Genomic DNA, 20,015 nt, shown 5'->3' on the forward strand with positions numbered 1-20,015 from the left:
ACAATGTGAACAATATTTATTAAATCATACGTTAAAATAACAGTGATATAAACTCATACATTTAAAACTATACATTTAATCGATATATATATATATATATGTATTAATATAGTTGTTGGAGCGGAGCAGATATCCGGTTTTTAAAATTTTATTATTTGTGATTTTCTTCGTTTTTAATGAATATTGATTTTTAGTATTTGTTTTGGTTCAAAACTTTACGGATATCTAGATTTTCGGATCGAATAAAATTAAATAACGGATCTAATCCAATTTAACGAACAATGGTGGTCTACAAAATATAAATAAATACGTACGGACGAACCCCTTAAAGATGTTACTGCCGTAAGTTTTACTATATTACGGATACATATATACACCAAATATGTCTATATATACTCAACATATTTAAAAAAAAAAAATATATATATATATATATGCTCAACATGTTGGAACCATTATAGAACGTTTCTCAAGAAATTCTAAATGGGAGAGTTCAGAATTTGTTATTCCATGCAAATACTCTTTCTTTAAAATACGCTTTCTTTGTTTCTAAGAGATAAAGTTTTAAAATAATATTTTTTAAAAGGATTTTTGTTTTATAAAATTTTTATTAGTTAATAATGGTAAATCGTAAACTTTTTTAAAAATGTGCTCCCTCTGTTTTTGAAACTAAGATTATTTTGATTTTTTGTTTAACAGTGATAATATTTTTATTATTTTAAGGTATTTCACATATTTTTAAAAACATTAAAGAAAAATATTTAAACTGATTACAAATCATCATTGGTTGATATTTATCAGAAAGTGTATAGTAAAAGTAAATAATAAATTTAATAAACATTCATTGTATTTTTAATATGCATCATAACAGTATTTTATATAAATGATATAAATATACATTGTATCCGAATAATCTAGAAAAAATATTCGGGAAAGGAGAGAGTAGTATTTATAATAATATTACTTGTTTAAAATTATGATACTAAGCTAATATCAATAATAAATTTATAATCAAACTTTAATATGTGTGAAACACTTAAATACATTTAAAAAAAAGTATAAAATTAGCTAGAAGCCTCTGGACTACAATAGTTAGAGTCCAAATGGTTCTCAGGAGTCCGCAAGCAATGCAAAGTCAACCTGTTTTGGCCAAAGTATTAATGCGAAACTCTCGATTTTCTGTAAATTTCTTATGATGTTTGTACTCGTTAACATTCCATTACAACATGAAAAATGATTCAACAAGAGTTACTAAAGAAAATTTTGAAATTTGATATGCCTAGCATAGAGGCAGCTATAGACACCTACCCTAACATGCCATGACGCCGAGCCATGGACTGGCCTAACTTACACAAGTGACCCGTTTGATAAAGTCTAATTTCATAAACCAGTGACCAGGTAATATGGCTTTTCGTAATTAGCAAATATTTTAAGTTTTCATAATTGTCAGTTGACCTAATTAAAATATAGTATGAACTATAATTAATCAGTAATAACTACGTATTATACTTAGAAATCAATGTGCTATTTGGTAATCCATGATGTCATACGGTTTTAAAGAACTATAATTGCTACCAAATATGTGATTAGTTTGTCGTTCGAAATTAAAAAAAGTTTTGCTTAATGTCAACCCTGATCATTATAATGATACTCTTATATTTTTTTTCCGTAGTTTCTCATCAGCTAGTTTGTAATCTGACGAGCTCATTGATTCTTCGTTGTACGTATTTATCAGTGAATATAGATTACAAATGTTTCCTATAATCATTAAATTAATACGTATAGGCATAGTTGGAACATTATTGATTCACATAATAAAAGCCAGCTAAGTGAGAGCGATAGTAGTGGTAGAAACTATGAGAGCTTTTTCAGAATTTTTTTATTAAAAGAGTAAAATACTAATTTTTATATCTACAATTTCATAGTTTTTTCTTCCCGAAAACTATTTTCGTTTCTTTTTCCATTTTCTGTTTATTTTCATTTATTTTAAGTAGGAGTGGTCAGTTAGAAATTACAGATAAAATATTCTAAGAGTCTAAAAGCATTTCCATCCATTAAATACTTCAAAAATATCTTAAACAAAAAAATATATTACTATTTAAATGTAATTTAACTATTTAATTAACTTCTCTCTTTTCGATTCTATTTTATTATTTATATTATAAAATATTCTCATGACGAAAAAAAACTCTCAGTAGAGATAGTTTAATTAACAACAACTAAGTCGTTGGTTGAAAAATCGATACAGAGAAAACAAAACCATCCAAAATTTATAATTGTTAATGCTAACATGATCATCCAAGTTTTATAATTGTTAACGCTAACATGATCAACTATCAAAATTGTAAATAAAATTACAGATCAGATTCGGCTGACACAGAAGAATGCAGGTTTGGACTTTTAATAGAATTACATAAAGCAAAATGCCAAAATAATATTTTATTTATTTGATGAGTAAAGATAGAAACAATGATAATATAAGCTTGAATCAAGTTTGGAAGGGGAAAGTAATCTAAAACGCCCCGGTTAGAAAAAAATTATTCTATCTACCCCACTCTTTTTCTTACTACCCTACTTTTTTCCCCTTTCCCCTATTACCCTTTTTCTTAATAATATTTTTATGTTATCTGTGGACCCCACTCATCATACTCGCGGACCCCGCTATAATCTAATATTTTTATATTTCGCGGACCCCTCCCTTTTTTTATAAAATTGATATATTAAATCTAAATTGCATGTGGTCCCCATTTTTAGAAGCTCACTCTCCTTCCGTGTCTTCTTTTTTATTCTCCAACCAAATTTATATTTTAATTATTTAATGATTAATATAACTAAAAATTTAGAAATAAAAAAAAATCATTTATTTTAACATAATATTTTTGTAAAAAATAAAATAACAAAATAAAACTCAAAACTAGATTTAATATATAAACGAAAATTTATATTTTAATCAACTATTAATTTCAAAAATATTTGTATATTTTAAAAAATTTCGAAAATACAAATATAATAAATATGTATTTAAATAATATTTTAATCAAAAACTAATTTTTAAAATAATTTATAAAATATTTTTTAAAAAATTATATAAAAATATTTCAAAAAACAAAAAATTAATAAAATATGTATTTCAATTATATTTTAATGAACAATTAGTTACAAAATAAATTTAATAAAATACTTATATAAATTATTTTTGTTTAAACTAAATTTTATCTCTTTTATATAAAAATTATCAAATTTAAAATAAATTATTTAATATTTATTCAAAAATTAATTTCAGAAATATCTATAAATATTATAAGAATAATATTTCAAAAATACAAATTTAATAAAAATGTATTTCAATAATACTTTAACCAAGAATTAATTTCAAAAATAAATTAAATAAAATACGTATATAAATTATTTTTTATACTAAAACTATAAGAATAGTGGAATTTTTAAAGAAATATATAAATAAAGTTTAAAAAGAAAATTATGTATATTTCCCTAAATTTAACATTGTTTTGAGGAAAAAACATTAAAATGGTGTTAGACAATAATTTGGATTGTGTAACACGTTTTTGGTCGTTTAAAAACACCTAAACTGACTGATGAAAACTAAAGTTTTAGGTGTATTGGTATAAAACAAATAGGAAAATGATGTTTAAAGACGATTTTGTATATTTATGCTTATGTGCACTCTTTGGAAGCAAAATAATACATTAAAGTGGTGGGAATAACACCTTCGTGATGGGTTAAAAATGTTAAATCAATGAAAATTAAAATTTTAGGAATTAACGGAATTACTAGTACGACTAAATGAACGACTAAGTACTATTGTGAACTACCTTAAACTATCTTAAAATACTTTGAATTACTATGTATTATGCATGTTTATAAGAATCTTAATTTTCGTCTTATTGTTTATTTTTAAAAGATGTATATCATATATTACGTGATAATATGTCCATATAAGTGTTTATTTGTCAAATTAGACTAAAATACTCTTAATTTCTAAGTTTGATTGATAACTTCTCATTTTCATAGAAAACATTCTTATACTTCCATACTAATGTCTTTATGAGAATGTCATAATGAGATGAATAACAGAAAATACATATTTTTTGAAACTTTTTTCTGCCAATGTGTTATATACAATCTAAAACTGTCTAAATACATTGGTATTACTAATAAATTTGTTTTTTTGATGTTATATTACTAAAAAATGTTGTATTTTGCAAAAATATTACTATGAAGAATAAAATATTACTGCTACCTTGAGTACTACTAAGTGCAAATATTCAAAAATGTATTATCTCCTTTTCAACATGTTTTAGACATGCTTTTTTTTTATTGAAAATTTTTAACACGTTTTAGACTATTTTTTTGTCTTCTTAATAATACCTATCGAACCCCCTGTTCGAAACTACGCTAGGGGCTAGTCGGGCGGCGATCTCGGGCCTAGCGAATTACTAAAAAATCGGGGATTAATCGGGGTATACGCGGGGATTAGTTTATTTATTATTTTATTATTTAAATTTAATATATAATATAAATATGTTAGAAAGTAATAGTTTTTTGTATATTATTATTTAAATTTATATTTTTTGGTTTTAAAAAAGTTAATTGTTAGCAAAATCTCACTTCTATATATAAAGTATACATACTATAGAAACGCTAAGGTACACGGGCTTTAGATTTCACATGAAACCCAGTAAAATACTTTCACAATTTAATATTTAGCCCAATTAATTAGGCCGATTAATCGGTTAATGGACCGACTAATCGGCTTCTTAGGCCGATTAATTAGTTGGCGATTTTGTTAGCCGATTAGGGTATAATCGCCTCGGGAAGTAGCCGAGTTGCGAGTAGTCGGGCGCCTAGACGGCTAGGCGTCCGCGTTTTAGAACAGGGATCGAACCTAATAGTTCAAATTTTTGTTTTTAGCACACAATAATACCTAGTATTCTAGTAATCCAAACCTGCAACAACACAAGCAATAGTCTTATATATCATCCTACATGGATTCAACACAAGCAAAACTTACATATCATCCTACATAAGTTCAAAAGAAAAACCGAGATACATAATAAACATGCAAAATATGTTAACCCACAAATCTTTTAAGCCTTAGCCTTTGTTTTATGCTTCTTCTTTGGCTCTTTGATCTCATCGGTCTTCCTGTCGGTGAAAGGAATTTGCACCCACTGTGATGCATCAAAGACCATATAGCCAAGCTGAGCAAAAAAAAAAGTTAGTTTAAGAATTTAGAAACAAAAGAAAGCTCTTCTGTTCGTTCCACTAAAATAACTCAGGAACATGACCAAATAAATACACAGCTAGAGAGCTTCGACCAGTAGCAAAATACGCCAAGTACATGTAAGAATGTCTCTTCTCACGACATGCACTAAACATTACTGAAAACCCACAACAAAATGTTCGCATTACATGTAATCAATCTTCCATGCTTCCATAACCTCAGGACCAATTGAGAAACAAACAAGACTACTTAAACCACACTTACACAAGCATTACCTATGTTGATCACTGATCTCAATTCCCTTCACTTGTTTAGCTCGAGTGAAGAAATCTGTTATACCAAGACCAATGATCACTCAGTAAACCAACAAAGCAACACTAACAATTAATAAAAATGAAAACTTTAGGTCAACAAAGAAGGAGACTACATACTCGGGTGAGAAGAGAACGAATCAGTAATGGGAGTATCTCTATCGAGCGAAACAGAACATCTCACGCCAAGCCTTCGACTTGATAGAAATCCTCTTAACTGCGGATTGGAATGGATAAGTGAGCTAAAACTCCGATGAGCTTCTAGTTCTACACACCCATCGTTTCTCTCGTCGAATTTCAGCAACAAGTGAAGTAAGCCGCCGCCGACACTTGTTCCCCTGCTATAAGGAGAGGCCCTATGCCTCCTTCCGCGATGATAAGCTTAGTGTAGCGATCGCTATCGCGGGCAAGAGAAACGAGGGAAGTGGCAGCATTTGAGCGGTCTTCAAGGGGTCCGGTGTGGAGAAGAGCAATATGCTCCCAGATGAGGCAGAGGATGGGCTCATTGGCGGCGATAGGAGGAAGACCAAGGTAACCAGCGTCACCGTGATCCCCAACGGGAGCGGAGACATCTTGCGGAAGCGGCGGAGGAGATGATGGTGAAGACGTGCTTCATGATGCCTTGGCTCGACACTTGAGGACGAGGGAGAAAGCCTGCTCCAGTATCTGCTCCGTGTCATCGATGATACGGTGAGTGGGACGCTCGTATAGATCAGAACTAGCGCGGGAAACCTGGCGGAGAAGACCAGCAAGCTTCTCAGTCTTCGCCTTGACCAAAAGACCAACTAGCCTCATCAGCCGCTTTCATCACCTGGTCAGACAATTGGATCGGCTTCGCTAAGATTTGCTTCATGATATCAGCCATCTCAGATCAATGGTTGGTTTTTATTGAGAACCCTAGAAACTGATTGGATCTAAAACGAGAAAGGAGAATACAAGTAAATCAATCAATATGAATGAAATTGAAGAATGAATGAATTGGAGAAGGAAATATTATTGATAGAGTTCTCTAAAATGGGATTTGAAAGTTGAATTTGAAGAAAGAAGAAGATAACGAAAAAGGGGAAGGGATTTTGTTTTTTTGTTTTTGTCTTGTGGTTTTCAATTTTTTAATAAATTAATAGGATAGGATCCGTTTTAGTTGGGTTTGGGTGGGCAATCCGTTTATCCTATGGTTGGGTCTGTAAATTAACAAATTCATTAAACCCTTTTGTGTCATTTACTTTGGTTTGGTTAAAAAAAGAAAATAAAAAAGAAATTAGATTTATGAAGGGACATATTCGAATAAAGATGGGAGATAGTAGGGCAATATAGAATAAAGTCCTTTGGAAGGGATAGTAAATGAAAGAAAAGCAGTGTTTGAAATTGGGGAGAAGTTTGTAGTATGAATTGGCAGCTATGACTTATCCTTCTCTTCTTATCATTCTTTGCTTATATAGTTATATAGATAGAATGCCAGTCATTGGACAAAGCGGGGGAAGCCGAGGTTTACAGCCTTTTTCATTTCTTAGTTATTTCCGGTCATGAGATCTCATAAGTTCTTATAAGTCTGGTGGTATAATCAATTGTCCAAACTGCCTTCATCAGAGCCCAAGTTCGATGCTTCATTTTATCATATCTTGTCTTTACCTTCTTCTTCTTCTTCTTATCTCTGTTTTTTCTTTAAAAATGTTGCCAATTTATTTTTCTTGCTTCTAGCTTTTAAAATTTTAAGAACGATTCCTACTTTTATATCTCAAGTTTTAGGCTCCTAAATCTTATTAGTCAGAACCATATTTGTTTTACTTATTTTAAACTGAATTTGATACTTCATTTCAACTACAATAAATAGACACTAGCACATGGTTACATATAAATGTAACTAACCATGTGATAGTGTCCTTTACATATCATGTTTTTGACGTTTTCGACCGTTGTATTTGTGGCTACTGAAGCATTTGGGTTCAAATCCAATCCCTCCATCGAAGCACAGAAACACAATGTGTTAGACATCCTGATATATGAGGTTGTTAGAGATAGATAACTCGATGTAACAAAAATAAATAAAAAGAGAAAGCTAACTCGATTACCATTTTTGTAAGTTTCGTGAATGTAATAGTTCAAAACAAGCTTTCGTCATTTTTAAACTCAAAATTATTCGACATTAAGAATTTAAATTCAGAATTTTTTTTGTTTTTTTAATATGCGGTAAACTCGCATGTTCTAGATAATATCTATATTATTAAAAGTGAAGTACAAAAATAAAATAGCCCTTAGTTTTTCAATTTATTTACGATGGTATGCCACTGAAGTTATTAATTAACATATTTTTAGCATTTTTTTGTCTTTTTCTCTTTAATTAATACATTTCCAAAATCAAATTCTAACTAAAAATTATGGCAACAATAATTAATAAACTTAGCTTTTAGTATTCTTTGTTTTTTTCCTATTTTATTATACATATGTGTGTTTGAAAATAATTAATTCCATATATACATTTCGTACTTACATACATTATATGGTAATTATTTTACTAATTCCACATATACATAATAAATAGTATACAACAATTTTATTATACATAATCATAAAATTTTGATCCATAAAAACAGTTTATACAACAATTTTATTATATATTATCATAAAATTTTGACCATAAAAAATAAAAAAATACATTTGTGTGACTTTACATGTCTTATTCTAAATAAATGGATGATATAATTAACGGTAAACATGATAAAATAAAACTACTCAATATAAACTATAAAATTATTTTGCTTAGAAATGTCATATTAAAAAAAAACTAAACGGGTAAATTTTAAAATATATATCTATATTATTAAAGTTGAAGTACACATTGAGATTGTTTGGCAATATAGATAGTAGTTAAAAAAATAGTATTGTTTGGAAACATGGATAGTAGTAAGTTAGGAAAAAAAATAATGAGCTTATGCTACTAAAAATTGGAAGTACATTACATTATATTAAAAAATAATGAGTCTATGTTATTTGATATATAAGATATTCAAATCAAAATAATAATTTAAAATTGATTTATATCAAAAATTCATTCAAATATATATATACATATATATATACATTCAAAATTTGATTTTTACTAACATATTTTCTAATAACTATTATAAAAATGTTTTCAATATATATAAGAAAAATACAATACAAGCCCAATTTCAAACACTAACTTAAATTATGGTTTTTCTATTTCACATTAAATTTTAAAATATAATATATGTGATTATTTATATGATTGTACGTATAAAATATTATTAATTATAAGAAAAATTATTTGATGGTACATATAAAATACGATTAATTATATGATAACACATATTTTGTAACCTATGATGACACATATAGGATATATATATATAATAGTGATTAGGGGTGGGCGTTCGGGTTCATTTTCGGGTCTTTTTGGGATTTCGTGTTCAGTTCAGATCTTTGAGGATTTGGTTCGGATTTGGATAACCAATTTAAATAGGTTTGGTTTAAATATTTGGATAGAAAATTAATAATTATTTAAGTATTTTTGGAGTTTTGAGTATATCTTAACTATTTAAGATATTTATGTTTGATTATTTGTATATATTTTCAAGCATTTAAGCGAACTTAAAAGTTTACATCATATATATAAGTATTTAAACGAACTTAGAAGTTTACATCATATTTTCAAGCATTTAAGCGAACTTAAAAGTTTACATCATATATTTAAGTATTTACGTTTGATTATTTGTATATATTTACATCATATATATTTTGGATATTTTTATATATATTAAATCTAAAAATAATTAATATATATAAGTATATAAATCTATTTTGGATACCCAAAATACTTCGGTTCGGATCGGATTAGATTTCTGTTCTTCGAATACCAAAATTTTGAATAATTCGGATATTTAATCAATTCCGGTTCAGATTTAGTACTACTTATTCGGATTGTGATCGGTTCAATTCTTCGAATTCATGTTTTTTGACCAACCCTAAATAGTGACAAAAAAAACAAATAATATCATATTTTTTAAAAAAATACATCCGCACGGGCGTGCGGGTCAAAATCTAGTCTATATTATTAAAACTGAAGTACAAATTAGGTTTGTTTGGAAACATGAATTGCAATTTAAAAATAATGTTTGTTTGGAAATGTGGATGACAATATTAAATGAGAATTGTTTGGAAACTTGGATAACAGTATATGTATTTTTTTTATTTACACATTTAGTCATTGCATTTATAATAAATTAGGTATTTATTTTTGTATTTAATTTATTTACAGATTCTACCACTACATTTAAAATCAATTTCAATTAATTAATTAATTACAATTTCAAAACATATCTAAACAAATTAATATTCATATATTTATCATCATTAATATTGTACAAATATTACTAAATAAAAAATTTTCTATTTCATTTAATTTAGCCAAACACATTAAAATAATTTATTTTATGTTTTACGGAATCAGTTAGGCATAGACATTCGGGTACCCATATTTAAGTACGGGTTGTTTCTTTCGGGTATAGATTTTTTGGGTTTTGAAATTTCTTTTTAGGTACTTCCTTTTTGTATTTCTTTTTATTTACGGATTCTACCACTGCATTAAAATCAATTTAAATTAATTAATTAATTAATTACAATTCCAAAACGTATCTAAAAAAATGATATTCATATATTGATCATTATTAATATTGTAAAAATATTACTAAATAAAAAAAATTCTATTTCACTTAATTTAGCCAAACACATAAATATATATATATATATATATATTTATTTGCTTACAGAATCTGTTAGGCATAGACATTCGGATACCCATTTAGGTACGTGTTGTTTTTCGGATATAGATTTTTTGGGTTTTAAAATTAGGCCATGTTTGGATATAAATTTATGTGTGAGTTTCAAGTTGGATCTCTCGGGTCTGTATGAATTTGGTTCTGATGTACAAAAAACTAAAAATATTCAAATAACGAATGTATTTGAAAATAATTTGGATATTTGAACAAAAAATAATCATATTATCCGGTTCGATCCGGATCTTTTGAATACAATTAGTTATATAGATACATATCTAAAATATATAACACTAATCATGAAAAATAAATATCAATGCATAAATACGTAAAAAACTAATACATAGCTACGTGGAAGCGCGGATCAAGCTCTAGTGCTTCTTAATTGTGAAACCACATCCAACAGTAGAATAAATAATGTATAAGGTTACATATGGCTTTTATGTTCAAAAATTGCCACTATAAATAATACTTTTCATTAAATTAACCATGATTGTCATTTGAAAAAAAAAAAACCATTGATCAGGCATCAGTTGTCCACCCTTGAATTAACATAATTTAATACTACTAGAATTCTTGCCGCGCTACGCGCGGATTGTACCTTATAAACTTATTTAACATCTTTATTATTATTATTTTTGAAATTCATTTTACATCTTTATATGTTTTAATATTTTATACCATTTTAATTTTCAAAAAATTAAAATGTCTAAGGTAATGTGTAACATATGGTGATGGATTTGAGTTTTCATTGTGATTTTTTGAACTGATAAATTTCACTTTGTTTTTTATTTTACATTTATGTAATTTTTCAGCTGTTATTTTTTTGATCGGGTGTTAATTACAAATCTATTGACTATTTTAAAATAGGAGAAATAGTATATAATAATGTTTGGTAACTGTTTCATCCAAAAAATTGTATATCCATCAAATATAAAATATTTAAATTTTTTTTTTAATCCAATTTTTTAATGCTCTTATACTTTGAAAAATAAACTGTTTTAACTTAATAGTTTGATTTGTTTTTTTTTTAATTTATTCATATCACCAAACTACTGAAAACAAATATATATAAGTTTAGTTTATTATATATTTTAAGTTATCTCTTAGCTAAAATTTTACTATTTATTTTATAACATTTTTGTAATAAATTATTTGTATATGTTTATACATTATTTGATTTTAAAAACTATTTGTTTCATCATTTTTTTGTGCCAATTTGAATTAATGATTCATTAAACATTCTTAATTATATAGTATAGATGTAACAAAATTATCTGAAAGTGGAACATATTTTTAAAATGATAGGGTAGACATAATTGTTTTCAAGGAAGTTGTGTTGGAGGTGAGAGAATAATCAGCTTCACTCACTGTTATTTAGAGTCAAAGTCAAGTTTGAGAAACTGGTGTTCATGTTATTACCATATTTCTTTTTCTTGCATGCTTTTATTACTTGTCTAATCGATGTGCTTCTAAAACAGATTTTGCATTCAAACGGAACTTTATTGGTTTGTTCAAGCGTGCTTACATTACTTTTCAAGTATGCTAAATCATTTTAAGATCTTAGTAACTATGACCATGCTAAATCATTTTAAGATCTTAGTAACTCTGACCATCTGGAGCGAGGACTTTGGGATGCAACTTATTGGGAATGCTTGCTCGAGCTGAATTACTTAACTTTTGTTTGATGTAAAACTATTTAGATATATTAAAATACATGGAAAATACACCCTTCAATGTTAACCTTTAGGGCATTCTACTTACATTGAATAAACTATCCTATCATGTGCTGCCTCTTTCCAATGTTGCAGGTTCTCAATGGTCTACTTAGTAGAAGCAGTCCCTATGAGATTGGAGTGTCATAAGCTCCGGTAATCCTGCCGGAGCTTCATCTTCTCCAGCTTATCCTGCTCAAGGAAACAGTTCACGAATGTACACATTAGACCATATGCAATAAGATTTTTAGGCAGGTGATAACCGATTTTACTTAAAGCTAATACATCAATTAAATTTAAAGCTAAAGCTACAAAATCTACAGGTTAAATTTTTTTAAAAAAATAAAGCAAAAGATCCAAAGCTACATCCTATACCATTCAACCCCATCATATAGAGATGAAGAACGAAAGAAGAGAAAAAACAATAGAAAGAACCTCAAAGAATTCACTTTTCTTTGTCATCGGCATGGCGTACGGAAACGTTAGATACACAGCTTCTAAGCTCTGAACTTTCTGGTTCGCGTAATTTCTGGAATCCATGAACACTCTCGGCTCTGGCTGAAACCAAAAGCTGGGATTTAGTCAACTCACTAATAGGTTTTGAACCATGCCATGTGGCAGTTGAGGAAAAGTGACTTCTGCGAAAAGACATATGTTATCCTTAAATTGAGTCTCCTAAGTATCACAATCTTTCTTCAAGTTATTTTTAAAATGTATCACAAAGTCTTTTGCCATGTACACACTCTCTGGCTCAAATTTGTCGAATCCAACCTTCTTCAAAGCCACTATCCTCTAAGTTTCAGTCTCTTGTGCACGGAAGGCACTATGGTTCATCCATTTTCAAATCTTTAATATCTCCAAAAAAGAAAAAAATAGAGCTAATAATTTTCCATTAACTACAAAAATTCAGACGCAAGCACATTCAAATGTATTCATCACATAACATAATGAAAAATAAATGAGCTAAAAATGCAAAATATTGTACTTGATTGAGTTGTCGAGCTCTTGCGCAGTTGTGCAATCAAAGCTCCATAGAAATAAACGTGTTACCATGGTGGTAATCGTTCCCTTCACCATTTTCTCTTGATTTCAGACATGAAACCAATCAAAGCTCAATGGAAATGAAAATCTCAGAGAGAATTTTTGTAACTATAAATGTCGTAACCTTGTTATTTTTTCAAAAGCATCAGATCAAAACTGGATCCGGCTGTAGATAGCTTCGCCAGAAAAGTTGCTTAGCCACACATGCATGGAAGCCGGTGGCGGCCAACTGTGAGGGAAATTCTGGCTGCGGAAGGATACATCGGCATATTTATATGGAGCTAGTAGAATTAGTGGAAGATGGCAGTTACAGATCTAGGTAACTAAGAAAATGATAAGATTTTTGATGACTATTGATTTTTCTTTAAACTGTAGAGAAGGGATAGAGAAAAACCATGTGAAGGTGAGGAAAAAGATTCGGCTGAATAAATGTAGGTCATATTTAATCTTTTGGAAATTTGTTGTTTAAAGAAAATGGGTTTCGTTGTAATATGATTAGAGAACAGACTTCGGCTAAGGTTGGATTTTATTTAGGCTTGTTAAACTAAAAACGATGTGTAACTTTGATTGAATATAAATATTTTTGCTGATGTGGTATAACTTAGGAGTCTCTAAATTAGTTCATTTTATATATAGTAGAGATTCAGTTCATCTTTTAATAGTAGAATTTAAATTTTTTTTAAATGATTTGAAGTTTTTTGTATAAATGATAAGACAGCGGGGAAATATTTTACGTACTCATTAACATACATTTCAAAAGAAACATAAAATAAATAATACACGTTTAGATTTGATCAGTACACTTTATTTTGCTAGTTACTGATTGCCACAATTTGTGTTGTTTTTTTTTTTTTTTTTTTTGGTCAAACCACAATTTGTGTTGTTATTTTAGTAAATTTTAGCAACAACAAATTAGGATACATGTGAAAGTTTTTCCATGAGGACGGAAGAAGAATAAAGGACTTACCCGCTTTAGTGTGACTCTATAAAGTAAAGGTACCATATTGTACGGTAATTGTTTGTTCTTATGGTCTAACGTATATTACATTTGAACGGATCATATTTTCCTATTAGCCAAGAAAAATGATTTTTTTTTATCAATATTTCCAACGTATATTACATTTGAACGGATCATATTTTTCTCTTTAACCATCATCCATTCATCTCTTTTTTTCTATTAAAGCTAAGATGTATGATCAGATTCAGAGAAGACCTTTGATTTTTGTTTACTTTTAGCTGAAACGAAGACTCTTGGTTACAACTTACAACTAGAAAATCTGCTCGGTGATTTTAAATAGATTTATTAAGTATCGTCATCACATACAGACATACAGTAGTAATTTATATATTCCCATGTCTTTTATATTTACAACTACATGCGAATCACTAAACCGTATAGGGTTAGGACCATAGAGTGAAAGTTGTTAAGAGATTTGGCAGATATCATCTTCTAATCTAATAATGTTTCTCTTACATAACTCTTAATAATGTAATTAAGGGTTTATTAATATGTCTCCCTAATTTAATTGGTGAAGCCAGAATCGAAAGTCCACCATCAACCCCATCTTCCTTCTTTTTATAGAGACACAAGAGACGCCCTTTCTTCTCCGTGTCTCTCTGTCTCAACTCTGTCAACATGTCAGGACCTCTAACTTGCTCTGTGTCCGATCTCTCCACCATGCTCGGTCCCAACGCCACCGCGGCGGCTGAATACATATGCGGCCAATTAGGCACCGTAAACAACAAGTTCACCGATGCAGCCTACGCCGTAGACAACACCTATCTTCTCTTCTCTGCCTACCTCGTCTTCTCCATGCAGATAGGCTTTGCGATGCTCTGTGCTGGCTCCGTTAGAGCTAAGAACACGATGAACATCATGCTCACCAATGTCCTTGACGCTGCAGCCGGAGGACTCTTTTACTATCTTTTTGGTTACGCCTTTGCCTTTGGCGGATCCTCTGAAGGTTTCATCGGAAGACACAACTTTGCTCTTAGAGACTTCCCGACCCTCACGTCCGACTACTCTTTCTTCCTCTACCAATGGTCATTCGCAATCGCAGCTGCTGGAATAACCAGCGGTTCTATCGCGGAGAGGACTCAGTTTGTGGCTTACTTGATCTACTCTTCTTTCTTAACCGGATTTGTTTATCCTGTTGTGTCTCACTGGTTCTGGTCCCCGTTCGGATGGGCTAGTCCCTTCCGTTCAGCAGAAGACCGTTTGTTTAACACCGGAGCCATAGATTTTGCTGGCTCCGGTGTTGTTCACATGGTTGGTGGCATAGCAGGATTATGGGGTGCTCTCATCGAAGGTCCTCGACGTGGCCGGTTTGAGAAAAGTGGTCGCGCTATTGCACTACGTGGCCACTCCGCCTCCCTTGTCGTCTTGGGAACGTTCCTTCTTTGGTTCGGTTGGTACGGTTTCAACCCCGGTTCATTCACCAAGATCCTCGTTCCGTATGAAACCGGTTCTAGCTACGGCCAATGGAGCGGAATAGGACGGACAGCGGTTACAACCACGCTTGCTGGATCCACCGCAGCTCTAACCACACTCTTCGGTAAACGTCTTCTCTCTGGCCACTGGGCCGTGACAGACGTATGTAACGGGCTACTCGGTGGGTTCGCCGCCATAACAGGGGGTTGCTCTGTGGTAGAGCCCTGGGCTGCGATCGTATGTGGATTCATGGCTGCCCTCGTTCTCATCGGCTGCAACAAGCTCGCGGAGATCGTACAGTATGATGATCCCCTTGAGGCGGCGCAACTACACGGAGGATGTGGTGCGTGGGGGTTGATATTCGTAGGGCTTTTTGCAAAGGAGAAGTATCTAAACGAGGTTTACGGCGAGACACCTGGAAGGCCATATGGACTGTTAATGGGTGGAGGAGGGAAGCTGTTGGGAGCACAATTAGTTCAAATACTTGTGGTTGCAGGATGGGTTAGTGCTACCATGGGAACACTCTTCTTCTTGCTCAAAAGGCTCGGTTTGCTGAGGATATCGGAGAAGGATGAGATGGCCGGTATGGATATGACACGTCACGGTGGTTTTGCTTATATGTACTATGATAATGATGATGAGTCTCACAGGGCCATTCAGCTCCAAAGAGTTGACCCTGGATCTCCTTTCCCTCGTTCTGTTACTCCTCCTCGCGTTTAATTTTCAAGCTTCTTGTAATTTTATTAACTGTTAAGTATTGTTGGGGTTATGGTTTTCGAAATACAAACTTTGTTTGGATATTTGGTGATCTATCATACCGTTTGATACCTTTATGCCATTCTCATAGGCGGTCATTTAAAGCGTTTGTGTAACTTTGTGAACCAAATACAAATAAGTTGGTTGATTTTAGAAAGAAAAGTAATGAACGGTTTAGATTATATTATGTTGTAATGAACGTGTACCATAAAACAGTTTTGGCTATAAAAGCTTTTTCAACTCAATTTGGAAAGTTTTGTCATATATATATATAGAGTTAGTGACTTATGTTGAATTTGAATCAATCACACGTTCTTATTAACTTAGATCTATATGCACTTTATTCTCTCTCTCTTCTGGCTTTCTCGTATTTTCTGTAAGTCTGAGGCTGTTACTGTGATCTCTGATAATGTGAGTGTTATCTTGAAATTTAGATACAATTTTGGATTTTTTCACTATTGGATATTTCGTTTCAGAGCTATGAACTATCCAGGATATCTTATATATATAACCTGTAGAACTGTCATATAGCTTTCACACTTTTGTTATCAACTTATTATATTATATGTATATTCGAGTTCGAGTTAAACCAGGACTGGAGCTATAGGTACATTCTGATTTTTAATCAATCTATATATTGCATTGCAGTACCTGAGCTCGTCATTTAGCTACTAAGATTGTACGACATTGCCTATATGAACTGCTTTGTTTTATTAATCTATAACATTCATCTTTCTTGGTTAGTTTTCATCTTCCTAGGCTAATTCCGTAAAGTAAGGGTTTTGGGCGCCATTGACTATGTGATGTGCCTCAGTACATGGACCTGGATCAAGATGGCGATCTTGTTGCACAGCTCGACCCAACTGAAGTTTCCCCATCGGATCATGCCGACCGTGCCGTCTACCTTATCGACCCGCGGACGTCCCAGATGGAGCTAAGAATGAAACCACGGCCTGACGATGGAACTGACCAACCCACATGAGTTATTTCCCGACCAACTCAACAAGCTAAGACTGATAGTCGAGCCAGAAGCCACTTGGGACGAGAAGAATCCGAAGACGACCGAAGCTTCTCTCTTTTGGCCCTTTTGGTTCGTACATCATGTCCCGATGACCAAACAGACGTCCTTGCCTCAGTGTTCGACCCCATGATGGACTTCTCTCTTAGACATTTCTCTAAGACAAGGATCCTTAAGCTATCTGAAGACTTGACCCACGCAGGGACACAGCTCGTTCGTGTGGAACACCCGGCGGGCCGTACGGATCGAACAATGATCCTTACCGCCATGGACCAGACTGGTTCGAATGAACCTGGACAGTAGCCAAAGGGTCATTTCGACCAGATCAAGAACCGAAGAGTTATTTGACTATCTTTATGTTTTCAATCAATCTTTTCATTTTCTAGATTTGATTAATATGTAAACACTTCTCATAAGTTATCAATCGATTTTTCCTTCTTATTTTGAGTTTATCTCTTTGTTCTTCGTTTAAGAAAACTTTCGTTGTTTTTTGGTGCGTAATATCCAAGTAAACAGCCTCATTTTTGCTGGACTAGTGCGTCATATCAAGTAGCAACGTGAGTTGGAAATATCAACAGCCTTCTGCAACTGTTATGCGACACTTCAATCCACCATTTCTCCCTCGTTCCTCACTGTTTCGTGGGAGATCATATCATTTCACAATCCGGCTGAGTGATACTATAATTAGGGCGTATCAAAATGGTGTCAGAGCCACTCTACCGATATTGTCTATCCATCTTCTCATCTTCCATTTTGGTAAAAGTATAGGCATCCAATCCTTAGGCTTGATGACATGCTAGAGAGTTCATGTCTCCTCTGTTATCTCTAAACATGATTGGAAAAGTGGCTATCACCAAATTCGCATGAAAGAAGGTGATGAGTGGAAAACTTCATTTAAAGCTAAGCTAGGATTGTATGAGTGGCTTGTCATGCCTTTTGGTCTTACTAATGCTCCTAGGACATTCATGCGTTTGATGAATCATCTCTTACGGTCCTTTATTGGCCATTTTGTTGTTGTCTACTTTGATGATATTCTTATCTACAGCAAGAGCCTTGATGATCATAAACTGCATTTGAAATCTGTTCTTGAAGTTCTTAGGAAAGAAAGGTTGTTCGCAAATCTTGGTAAATTCTCTTTTGGAACAGATCACGTGGTTTTTTAGGCTTTGTTATAGGCGCTGATGGACTCAGGGTGGATGAAAAGAAGATCAAAGCCATCCATGACTGGTCTAGTCCAACAACCGTTGGAGAGGTGAGAAGCTTTCATGGACTAGATGGGTTCTACCGGAGGTTCTTTCAGAACTTCAGCACTATAGCAGTCCCACTCACGGAAGTGATCAAGAAGAACGTTGGTAGTGGGAACAAGCTCAAGATGAAGCATTTCAAATACTTAAAGGGAAGTTAACTCAAGCTCCTTTGCTTGCTCTTCCTGATTTCTCTAAGACTTTTAAAATTGAATGTGATGCCTCAGGCGTGGGTATTGGTGCTGCATTGATGCATGAAAAGAAGCCCATTGCATATTTCAGTGAGAAACTTGGAGGAGCCATACTCAATTACCCCAGTTACGACCAGAAACTGTAAGCTTTGGTGAGGGCTCTCCAAACGTGTCAGCATTACCGCTGGCCAAAGGAGTTCTTGATTCACAGATATCACCAATCTTTGAAACACTTTAAGGGCCAGCAAAAGTTAAAAAAGAGGCACGCACGTTCGATCGAGTTCATTGAGACTTTTTCTTATGTCATCAAGTACATGAAAGGTAAATAAAACGTGGTGGATGATGCCTTGTCTAGGAGGTATGTTCTTCTTTCAGCTCTTGAAACTAAGTTGCTCAGTTTTGAATTCATCAAGAATTTGTATGCAACTGATCATGATTTTAAAGAGATCTTCAAGAAATGTTCTAAGGCCACTTATGGGAAGTAGTATCAAATGTCTGAATTTTTATTCTTTGATAACCGTCTTTCTGTGTCTCAATGTTCTTTGAGGGAGTTTTTTTGTTGGGGAAGCACATGGAGGAGGACTGATGAGAAATTTCGGAATCAAGAAGACCCACAAGGTGATTCATGAGCACTTCCATTGCCGAGCCTGATGAGGGACATGGAACGGATATATGGCCGATGTGTGGTCTGAAAGAAAGCCAAATCCAAGGCGCAAAACCAAGGTTTTTACTCAACTTTACCCATTTCATCTCATCTTTGGATCGACATTTCTATGGATTTTGTGCTTGGATTGCCTAAGTCTAAAGCTGCTAGAGATTATATCGTTGTGGTGGTTGATAGATTCTCTAAGATGACTCATTTCATTCCTTGTTACAAAACGGATGATGTTGTGCATGTAGCAGAACTATTCTTTAGAGATGTTGTTAGGTTGCACGGTATGCCTAGAACGATTGTTTCTGATAGAGATGCTAAGTTCCTTAGTTACTTTTGGAAGACTTTGTGGTCTAAGTTCGGAACCAGGCTGTTATTCTCCACCACTTGTCACCCCCAAACTGATGGATAAACTGAGGTTGTGAACCAGATCCATTCAAAAGCTACATGAAAAGGTTCGTGCCAACAATGAAGCCAAAACAAATATCTATGAGAGAAAGGTAAACAATAAAAGGAACAAGGTCGTTTTGAAGAAGGTGATCTTGTTTGGGTGCATTTGAGGAAGGAACGGTTCCCAGAAGAGAGGAAGTCTAAGCTTATGCCGCGTATTGATGGTCC

General features: G+C 32.4%; 1 protein-coding gene and 1 long non-coding RNA gene across 2 annotated transcripts; one reads left to right on the forward strand and one right to left on the reverse strand.

Moving 5' to 3' along the window:
• Positions 1–4,968: 4,968 nt before the first annotated feature.
• On the reverse strand, positions 4,969–6,765 carry LOC106444740. Its single transcript, XR_007314792.1, has 3 exons — positions 5,677–6,765; positions 5,521–5,575; positions 4,969–5,222 (listed from the first exon to the last, which is right to left on the reverse strand). It is a non-coding gene; the product is annotated as an uncharacterized LOC106444740 (long non-coding RNA).
• Positions 6,766–14,296: 7,531 nt separating this feature from the next.
• LOC106454467 (ammonium transporter 1 member 3) lies at positions 14,297–16,955 on the forward strand. The gene has a single exon (XM_013896584.3). The coding sequence runs from the start codon at positions 14,742–14,744 to the stop codon at positions 16,254–16,256; it is 1,515 nt and encodes a 504-aa protein (XP_013752038.2). The 5' UTR covers positions 14,297–14,741; the 3' UTR covers positions 16,257–16,955.
• Positions 16,956–20,015: the final 3,060 nt, after the last annotated feature.

Source organism: Brassica napus, chromosome A7 (assembly GCF_020379485.1).
Source record: "Brassica napus cultivar Da-Ae chromosome A7, Da-Ae, whole genome shotgun sequence".
NCBI classification, from domain to species: Eukaryota; Viridiplantae; Streptophyta; class Magnoliopsida; order Brassicales; family Brassicaceae; genus Brassica; species Brassica napus.

What these genes read in the sequence shown, in the direction of transcription:
- LOC106454467 (XM_013896584.3), top strand. Translation starts at nt 14,742, where the DNA reads ATGTCAGGACCTCTAACTTGCTCTGTGTCCGATCTCTCCACCATGCTC.